The 11262-nt window shown below is 38.5% G+C and overlaps 1 protein-coding gene across 1 annotated transcript in view; it reads left to right on the forward strand.

Annotated features, from left to right (window-relative positions):
• The window catches only part of LOC109428894 (clavesin-2), an 81580-nt gene extending 75841 nt beyond the window's left edge, over positions 1-5739 (forward strand). The window contains exon 3 of the mRNA XM_019704735.3: positions 5039-5739. Coding sequence (XP_019560280.1) covers positions 5039-5521 — 483 coding nt within the window. The 3' untranslated portion in view covers positions 5522-5739. The remainder of the gene's footprint in view (positions 1-5038) is intronic.
• The last annotated feature ends 5523 nt before the right edge of the window (positions 5740-11262 follow it).

The following is an 11262-nucleotide window of genomic DNA, read 5'->3' on the forward strand; positions in this document are numbered from 1 at the left end:
ATTGTCGAACTCGTATACAAAATCAAAACAGTGCAGTGCCCTATATACGAACCCTGTCGTGTGTGGTTTTGCCTATTAGCATGCACTTTTTGACTTTTTGGGCGAGTGTACAGATCTGCCGTTGTTCCAAATGTTCTGGTGATAATATCTGTTGAGCCCGGCTCATCGCGTTAGACCTCCCAAAGCGATGTAGATGAGTAGGCATCAGTCTGTCACCTTGTCGCAGTCTCCAGTGAGATCCGAATGAATGTGATAGGTCCCGCAATCCTTCCGCAGTTTTGTACACCGTTGTTCATTGTTTCGATCAGTCTGGTCAGCTTCCCAGGAAAGCCCCGAGATGAACTAGTCTAGGGTTAAAAATCTCGTTAATACAGACAAAAAAAATCCCAGGAAAGCTGTTTCCGTCCAAGATTTTCCATAGATTTGTGCGGTGGATACTGAGGATTAGCGTTACGGTGAAGATCTGGTTCGTTGTCGACTGGCCGTCGAAGGAGCAGGCTTGATAACTTCCCACGAATTCATTCGATTTAGGTGACAGACGACGAAAGATGATCTGGCACAATATTTTATAAGCGGCATACAAATGGTGACCACTCAGAAGTTCTCACATTCCAAGTGATCGCAGATGGGGCAAATTACCCTTTTTTACTCCTCCAATATCTGAAGGAAGGTTACCAACTTTTCTGAGCCTATCATGATTAGTTTAACTGCAATAGGACTCTGCGTGAAATTCTGCTCCTCTCCTTAACTCTAATTGAAATTCTAACAAGGCCAGTAAATGTCAAAATCCCATTAAAAATCAAAACAGTGCAGTGCCCTATTCCAGCTCCCAAGCAACACACATGGTTACAAAACAGTCACGGCAGCGCATGTAAGGGTTGCACAGAAGTCACTGTGACTTACTGGGCAACCTTTACCTGCGCTGCCGTGACTGTTTTGTGGTTTTTGAGCTGGTTAATAGCTTCCTCAATTTCTTTCAGTGTGAGAATAGGATCATTAAAGACCTCGGTCGCTTCCTCTCCTTACCATTTAGGTGATCATCGAAGTACTGTTTCCACCTTTCAACCACCACACGTCCGTCCATCAAGACTCCCACCTCTATTCCTGCAATTTCGACTCGCAGCACGAAATCGTTGCGAGATGTGTTTAGCTTCTGGTAGAACTTCCGTGTTTCTAAGGACGGCCATCAGAAAACTTGAAACGCACAAAAATAGTAGTAGAGAAAGAGGTTCTTAGGAAATGTCCATAAATTACGTCACACTTTTAGAGGGGAGGGGCGGTTTAGCAAAGTGTGGCAACCCATACAAAAAAATCAGAGTTCTTATACAAAAAGTGTGACGTAGGGGGGAGGGGGTTGAAAATGGGCAATTTTTGCGTAGCTTATTTTATGGACGTTCCCTTATTGTATTTTTATCATGCGATAAAACTTTTAAACCCCGTCAGTTACATTACAATTCGCTGGATCTCCAGTTAGCCTAGTAGTTAAAGCTATGGATCGCCAATTCGGAGACTGCGAACTCCCTGGACATAGTGTATCATTGTCTTTGCCTCACAATATACAATTTCATGCAATGGCAGGCAACGAAAGCCCTTCAAATAATAACTGTAGATGTGCTGGGAATGTAGAACCATAAAGAAGAATAAGAAGAAGAAGAAGTTACAATTCGCTAAAATCTCTCAACTAAAAATAACAATTTCCCCTGAAGAAGGTTCGTGACTGCTCCCTGTTTCATCTTCCTCTTTCTTGTCTTTGTTTAGCAGAGTGAGTAATCAAAACAAAAACCAAGGCAATAATAATATAAAACATTTCCAGCGAATGGCGTAGAAGACGCGACCATTTTCAATACAAATGAAATTTCGCTCATGTATTATTATGATTATTATAGCTTCTATCGTAATAAATTCCCTTATTTTTGAAATGTGGTGAAATGTGTAAACTTTACATAACATTTTTATATATTAAAATTGCTGAACACGTTAAATTAAAGACATCAAACGAAAATTTAGTTAATTATCTTTGAAATGAGCCAAAAAGAAATAAAATTGAACTATATATGACGAAGATATCACCAAACAACGTTTCCATGTTTTACGATAGTGACCCCAAACTTTTGGTGGATGACATCAAAAGTTAATTTACTTGATATTTTTTTTTTAGATTTTTTAGACAAGTTCGGCAATAATCAGTTGAAAGCTAATAGAAAATAGGCTGAAAGTCTCTTAAATAAAGACAAATCAATCAATCAATCAATCTAATAGAAAATATGTTATATTGCCGCTCTCATCTTAAAATTTGGTCGACCTAATTTCCAGCGACACTGCCGTAAGTTTATATTCATTTTTTAGAAAATTTTGCAACTTTGGATCAAGTTAATATATAAATATTTTTGTAAAAATTTCCCCTAAATCATGTTCAAAGTTACTTAGACTTATTATCTTTTGAATAAGACCTAGGGTTTTGAAATCGGACGCAAATTGGCGGAGGTATGGGCCTGAAAAAATGACCCCAAACTTTTGATCGGGAGTGTACATTAGTATGGGACACACATCAAATTCTCGCTTCAGTCGGCTTTTTTGATTCCATTTAGATCCCATATGAACTGTGTAAAATTTCAGCGCAATCGGTGAAACTATAATTTAGCGTAAGCGATTCAAAGTTTTCATAAGATTTACTATGGGAAAAGTTACACTTTCAGATAAAAAATCCCAGAGATCGCCCCTTGTCTCCTTAATTCAAATCGATCAACGCTTCTTGTAGAAAAATCATTTATGAAACTTTCTTTCCAAGACCGCAAAACAATTGGATGCTTGTGGCAAAAGTTATTGATTTATTACCGATTAGTGATCCAACGAACGGCTTTTTGTTTTGTTTTATTAGCAGCACTGTAGCTGCTGCCTTGGATGCTGCTGTTTCTGGGGGTGGTGATGCCTCCCGCCACCCAACATATCTAAATACCAAGGTAATATACTCCAACTATTATTCATGTATTAGTGAGAAAAGGAAAAAAGCAAAAAATAGTTATGAAATTTGTGCAGATTTGTATGGGCGCATCACTATTTAGCAAACTTTTATGAGAAATTAGGCTCTCACATCATAGAGGCAATTATTAAAAGGCATCTCACTGGATAAAAAGCGACTTCCATGCAATAAATCAGAAAATATCGCCATTTGAAAATCAATGACAACATTTTTTTAATTGGTTCTAAACATAGTTTTACAGCATTTAGAAACGTTCAAACTAATAAAACTTTACAAATTTTGCAGAAATAATGACATTCTAGAGCAAAATCACAAACTTTTCATAACTAACGCAGATGTGTTAGTGGGTCTCGTTATTGACATTTGCGGGAATATCTTAGGGGCCGTCCATATACCACGTGGACAACTTAGAGGGGGGAGGGGGATTGAGAGAAGTCCACGCTTGTCCATGGAGAGGGGGTGGGGTTCTGTCCAATGTCCACGTGGACAGCATTTAAAAATAAAAAAAGCAAGCGTAACGTAATCATTTTAAAATTTCACTGGCCAAATTTCTAAAACAAAATATCAAAAATCCAAACACTTGTAAGTTTTGTATCAAGGATTTCGAAATGAAGCGTCAATCATAACAGTATTGAAGTGGGCTTGTGGATAAGGCTTTGGATCGCCAATTCGGATACAACGGGATCGATTCCCGTTTGGGTTGGGATCTTTTCTCGACATCCCTGGGCATAGTGTATCATTGTCTTTGCCTATAGAATATACAAATACAATATACAAACTCATACAATGACCGAAAATCGGAATTTTCGACTATATGAAATTCTCGAAATTTCATTTCAATTTTCTGCACTACTTCAATATTATAAAATATGTGTGGGAGTTCTCAAAACTTGCTTATGCGAGGTATGTACTTCAAACGGAATCGCTCAAGTAATTTTAGTTCAGTGTATTATTTTTCCGCGGGATGGTCAAGAAATTTAACACTGCAAGCCCCATTTGATTTGACGTTTCTTTTCAGTTCCGTACTAGGATTTGGAATTAAGCGACGCTTTATTATTTCTTGAGCGATTCCTTGCCTGAATTTTCAACGCATCGAGATAGGCCAAGAAATTTCTTGCGATCTGCGTACTAACCATTACTTTGGCGAGTTAGTTTGTTTCAACTAAAAATCAGCATTACAATAAAAACCAATGTGAATAAACTAGAAAGCTGTATAATAGTCTTAATTTAGTTAACCATGAATTATATTTAATACATTGTTTACAAAGAACATTTTTACCTCAAGAAAAAAAAAATCTCAAAATCAATTTCTACCACTTTTTTTCAAAAATATAGAATTTTTTTTTCTGATGTCCACGTGGACATCAGGGGGAGGGGGGTAGGGGTCAACGAAAAGTCCACGCTTGTCCACGGAGAGGGGGGAGGGGGTACAAAATCAGCATTTTTCTGTCCACGTGGTATATGGACGGCCCCTTACCTTGGTATTTAGATATGTTGCCCGCCACCCCAAGCACCAACAGCAGCAGCAGTGCTGCTGATAAAACAAAACAAAAAGCCGTTCGTTTGATCACTAATCGGTAATAAATCAATAACTTTTTCCACAAGCATCCAATCGTTTTGCGGCCTTCGAAGGAAAGTGTCATAAATGATTTTTATACCAGAAGCGATAATCGATTTGAATTAAAGCGACAAAGGACGACATCTGGGATTTTTTGTTTGCAACTGCAACTTTTCCCATAGTTAATCCTATGCAAACATTGAACCGCTTGCGCTGAAATTTTGTACGGTTCATATGGAACCTAAATGGTATCTAAAAAGTCGACTGGAGCGAGGATTTATTTTTTCCATACAAGCGTGTCCCATACTAGTGTACATGTGTTATTTGCTTCTCATTAATCAAAAGATTCTAGATATTTTCATGTGCAATACGAGCTTCCCGGTGGCATCAGCCGGGCCCTTACAATCCGGTAACTTTCTGCATTATACCTGCAGGCATGCCACTCTTCCCCAACCGCACTGACTGATATCATTTTTCAATTTCTCCCCTTATCCACACAGGACTGCTTCCCGGTTCGCTTCAAAGCGATCCACTTCATCGGTCAACCGTGGTACGTGGAAGCGGCCCTCGCCGTAATCCGACCGTTCCTCAAGGAAAAAACGCGCGAACGGATAAAATTGCACGGCGGAAACCTCTCTACGCTCCACGACTGCGTCGCCCGGGACATCCTCCCCACGGAGCTCGGCGGCGAAGGGCCCACGTTCAATCCGCTCAACTGGTACCACGAGCTGCTCGAGTCGAGTCAAATCGCAACCAAACCCGCGCCATCGTACATTCTAAGTCAACCCCAGTACTACACCAAATCCCCGGCGCCACCGATGGCAGTGACGACCACGACAACGACCGCAATCTCGACGACGGCCACGGTGGGCTCGGATTTCCTGAAAAGTACCAAAGCAGCCGCGGTGAAAATCGGAGTGCTCACCACCAAGGCAAACGATCCGGCCGCGAATACCCTGCTGGGCGTGGGGAGCGACACGTGACGGTCGCTTGCGGACGACGACGACGACGGATCGGAGCAACAGCAGCAGCAACAACAACAACAACACCTGGTGACGGCGGTTCCGGACGGTTCGGTGTCTCGATGATGCAAGGTCCTGATCTCAAATTTCCTCCACACATTCGTTCATTCATCCAACTGGTTCGTCGTTCCTGCAACGACGTGCTAGTTCTAGTACATACTCACCGCAAAAAAAAACAACGACTCGTTCTGCATCAACGAGGCCACCATATTAGGATAGGGAGAAAATGCTGCTGTTCCGAGCTTCGAGAGATGACGGTTGCATAAATAAAATGTAAGTACTGTTGCTTATTATTAACCTGGAAAAAGCCATCACTTTGAAACATGCTAGTTTAATTTTTTCACCGGAAGAAGCTTCCCTTCTTTAGCCTCAAACTTAAGACCGATAGGGGTAGTTAGGTGGGAATATGTTGTTAATTGTATGGTTTCGCATTGGTCTCCAGTTAGCCTAGTGGTTAAGGCTATGGATCGCCAATCCGCAGACGGCGGGTTCGATTCCCGTTCCGGTCGGGAAAATTTTCTCGACTCCCTGGGCATAGTGTACCATTGTACTTGCCTCACAATATACAAATTCATGCAATGGCAGGCAAAGAAACGCCCTTCAATTAATAACTGTGGAAGTGCTCAAAGAACACTAAGTTGAAGCGAGCCAGGCCAAGTCCCAGTGCGGACGTAGAGCCATAAAGAAGAAGAAGATGGTTTCGCATTATTCTCACAGTGTACTCTGTGCATTTTGGTATTTGACGTTCTTCAATCAATACCGTATTTGCGTATAGCTGCTGTTCGTTTTGCTTCTGTGATTGTAAAGAGTCCTATCCTGCCTAGTTTTGATAGTTTTACCTTTCTTACTTCATTTTTCATAAAAAAGAAACACCTGGAAAACCCTGGTGGTAACAAAATCTCTTGAGATATTTTTGGAAAAAAATCCTGGAGAAATTCTCTAATAAAAATCCTAAACAATTTTAAATAATTCCTGGAGGAATCCATAGAGAAATTCCTAGAGACACGATTGAAGGAAAATCTGGAGGAATTTATAAGAAAATACATAGAAGAATACCCGGCGGAATTTCTGATAAAATCTCTAGATGAATTTCTGCAGGAATCTCTACAAGAAAGTCTTCCCGCCTTTCCGTAAGAATCCTTATGAGAATCTCTGAAAAAATCGGTAGAAAAATTTCCGAAGAAATCCTTGGGGGGTTTTCTAAGACTTTCTCAAGAAATCCTTGGAGCAATTTCTGGAGGAGAAATGTCTTGAAGAAACATCTAAAAGAATGCGAAGAAATCTTGGAAATTTCCTTAATAATCTTTTGTAGAATGTCTAAAGCAATCTTTGGAGAATATTCTTTAGAAAGCTTCTGAGAAAATGTTGAAGGACTACTGAATTTGTGATTCTTAACGTATCCGTAAATCATTTTCTTAATAAAATCCATGGAGTATTTTTAAGAAAGTTCATGGAAGGTTTTCTAGATGAATGTTTTGAAAATTTTCTGGAGCAGTTTCTATGAAAACAAAATCTCAAGAAATTCACAGAGGAATATCTGGAACAACCTATGCAAGATTTTTTGAAATAAATTCTTGTAGTTTTTTTTCTAAAGGAATCCATACAACATTTTTGGAAGCTATCCGTGCAAGACTTTCATAAGGAGTTCCTGAAGTTCCGGAAGACATTTTAAAGTCTAAAGGAATCCCTATTTTGTAAAATAATTTCGGACTGAATATCTGGATATTTTTTTCAAGTAAACCTACGAGAAGTTTCCAAAGAAGTTCTTAAAAAATATCGTTAAGAATCCTCGCGAGATTTTTTTTTCAGGAACTCGTTGAAGGTTTTTTAAATGAATCCTAGGATGGATTTCAGCAAGGATCCAGGAAAAATCTGTGGAAGTTTTTTCAAAGTAATCCTTGTAAAAAAATGTAAAGAAAACTCTAAAGGAAAATCTGGCGACATCTCTGAAAAAAAAAAATTAGTCGAAATTATAATAAAAGTCATGGGAGATTTCCTGAAAGAATCCCTCGGAAAATTTGTGATGGAACCCCTGCAGAAAATTCCCGAATGGATCTCACAATTTTTAAAAAGATTTCCTGAGAGAATGCTTCAAGGAATTTGCCTAGGAATTTTCGGAAAAAAAATCTGGGAAAGTCCTGAAAAAAAATGGGTAGGGATTTTCTAAACAAATTCCTGGAGTAATTTCTGTAGAAACTCATACACAACTCTTGTGAAATTTCTGGAGGAATCCCTCGTGAAATTTTTGGAGAAATTGGATGTTACTGTGGGAATTTCTGGTGAAATCCATGGATGAATTTCCAAAGTAACTCCAGTACAATTTTTTGGGGGAACTTTTGATACATTTTCTCAATAACTCTGGAGTAATTTCTGAAGACACCTCTGCAAGTTTTATAAAAGGAGTTGTTGAAGAAATTTCTGAATAAATTCGGAAGTAATCTTTGAATGAATTTTTGAAGACATTTCTGCTCAAATTCATGCATTATTTTTTGAAAAAATTGAGGGATTTCAGAAGTAAATCATGGAAGATTCTTTGAAAGAATTCTTTTGGAATTTGTAGAATCAGCCGTAGCGTGCGGTTGGCCAGGTTGGCCCCTGCCAAGGGCGCCAGCCTCATAGGGGCGCCGAAAAGGCCTGAGGCTAGAAGAAAATAGAATGATGATATTTTATTTTATAGATTTTGAGTATTTCTTCGCAATTCCTTGCTAGGTTACCTTCAGATAATCTTTCAAAAACTCATTCAGAAATTCTTCTAGGGATTTCTTTCAAAAATTCTCAAACGATTCCTCCAGAAATTCTCACAGAAACTCAAAACAGACAATCAAAAAGTCTTCTGAAGATTCCTCTCGAAGTTTTTCGAAGTATACCTATAGAAACTCCTCTAGGGAGACATTCAGAAGTTATCTAGTAATTTATTCAGAAATTGGTTAAAAGTTTTCTTCTAATATTTTTCTAAGGATTTTATTAGATAAACTTCCATAGTTTCCTTAAAAAAATCTTTCAAAAAATCATTCGTGTATAAATTTGGAAATTTCCTTCAAGATACCTTTAGAAATTTCTCCATAGATTGTATAAATTTTCTGGGGGTTTAAGCTTCTATTTCTTCATACTTCTATTTCACATTTTTTTCCTTTTTTCCTATAGAATATCCTTTAGAGATTCCTTTAGAAATCCCACCCAGGGTTTTTCCAGAAATGCCTCTGAGAAGAAATCTCTCATTTCGCATAGAAATTCTACCATTGATTTCTTCCAAAATTATTCCATGTTCACTAAAGATTTCTCCATAAATTTCTGCTGGAGTCCCTCTATAAACCATGAGTTTTCCCATAAACTCCTTCAGAAAATCATGAACTTGGATTTTTTTTCATAAATTTCCCCAGGTATTCCGTTAGAAAATCCGCCATTGATCGTCCAAAATTTCTTCAAAAGTTTTTTTAAAGCCTTGCATGGGTTTCTTCAGAAATTCCTCCAGGGATTTCTTCGTAAAACCTTAATTCTTACACGCAATTCTTCACAGACTGTTTTAGGATTTCCAGGAATTGAAAATTCTTGCTGAAATGTTTCCCGGGTTTTCATCAGGTATTCCTCCGAATATTTCTGCAGGAACTCCTCCAGAGTTTCAGAAGTTCATTCTTTGATTCTAGCAGGAATTCTTCTGAAGATTCCAATAAAAAACTTATAAAGAGAGTTCTACAGGAATTTTTCCCGGCATTCTTCCATGTCCATGGTGCGTCTAATGATTACTTAAAATTCACTTTTTTCTGGGAAATATTTTAATTAAACTTCAGAGGAAGCCATTGGTAAATTTATTTGGTAAAGCAAATTTAAATTTAAATAACAATAAAGATAAATTCAAAATCGAAAAGGTCGTTTCAAACTCCTAAAGAAATACACAACTGAAAAATACTCTAAGAAAAACGAAAAATTTTGGGAAAATCTGTTTCTTTGGAACACCAAAATCCAACCTTTAAAGAAAGAGCACTTTTTTCTGAGCCACTATGTTTTTTTTAGATTTTTAGAACTTTTTTTTGGTACCTAAAATTAATTTCAGACATTTTTTGAAATCACCTTTTGACAGCTGGGCTACTGTTTGACAGCTCCGTCCAGTATAAACTGCGACAAGGGGTGATTGGACGAATCGCTCCCATTCAAACTTCAAATTGATTTTTAAAAAGGTTCCCGGGACCAAAATTCATGAAAATTTGGATTTCAGCTCAGTTTGACATGCAGATTCAGGAGTCATCTCAACACCGCCCAAAGAAGCCAATTGTCGTAGGGCGCCAATCTGAATGCTTGCCAAGGGCGCCATGGGACCACGCTACGGCTCTGTGTAGAATAGGAGGAATTTTTAAACAAATCCGTGAAGAAAATTTCCGAACGAATTCATGTAAAATTTTCTGAAGGAATCCGTGATGGAATTTTTGGCCGAATACTCGGACAAACTTCCAGAAGATTTTTTCAAAAAATTTTTTGAAGCAATTTTAGGAAGATTTTCTCAAAGAATCTTCAATAGATTATCCAAACGAATGCCTAGAGAAATTTGTGATTAAATATCCAGAGGAATATCTGAAGTAATCCCTGGGCGAATTTCTCAAACAATCTCTGAAATGGTTTGTAAAAAATCACGGAGGAATTGGTAAAGCAATTCATGAGTTAAAAAGTTCCTTCTGAGATATCTCCATGAGTTCTTTCTGAGATTGATCCAGGAGTTGTAAGCAAAGTACCACCACAGAGCAGGAGCACTGCCTCTCTGTGGTGCGCAATAAAACGTGAGATTGTAGTTCGAAGTCAGTCGTCTTTCTACTATCCCCGGGGGAATAAGACACAACGTAGGATCCTAAATTACCGCTGGACGAAACATTGGTAAGTAACTGCTTACAATTTCCTGCCGGTTTCATTAGCTCTTATCAGGATTACTCCATTCCATTCTCCTTCTGGAATTCCTTAATGAATTTCTCTTATACTTTCTGCTGGGATTCCTTCAGAGCTTTCTCCGGAGATTACACCGAAAGTTTCTTGTGGAATCCTTTCAGAAGTTTCCCCTGGATTTATTCCAGGCTTCCTCTAGAAGCTCTCTCCAGGATTGCTCAAGAAGTTCCTTCCAGGCATTCTTTCGAAAAATCCAAGAATTCGTCCAGGAAAAACTTCTTGGGGGATTCCTCCTAGAACTTATTCCAAAATTATTTTAGGATCTCCATTCGGAATTACTTACTAATCGCATCCCGGCGTTCCTCCTCTATTCCCCAATTTCCAGGAGTTTTGTATAAATTCCTCCAGATGTTCGTTCTGGGTTTCCTTCAAAAGCTGCTTCTCAGATTACATTTCTCCAGCATTTCCTTCTGGGAATCCCGGTAAAAGTATCTCTGAAGACTTTCAAAAGCAACCTCATTCCCTGAAGGAACCTTTATAGAAACACCTGGATGCATGCTATATGGAGCCTCTATAGGAATTTTAAAACCTCTGGAAGAATCACAGAGGGAACTTCTGAAAAAATCCTACATAAACCCCTAGGCAATCTTGGAAAATCTTGGAGGAATCCCAGAAGGAGCTTCTGGAGACGTTCGTATGGGAAACCCTAAGGTAATCTTCGAAGAAGTTTCTTGAGTAATCCAAGAAAGACTATAAGAAACTGCTTGATAAATCTCTGAAAAACTCCTTGGAAATTCACAGAAGAAACTTTTGGAGAATACACAGAAGCAGTT

Source organism: Aedes albopictus, chromosome 2, assembly GCF_035046485.1.
Source record: "Aedes albopictus strain Foshan chromosome 2, AalbF5, whole genome shotgun sequence".
NCBI lineage: Eukaryota > Metazoa > Arthropoda > Insecta > Diptera > Culicidae > Aedes > Aedes albopictus.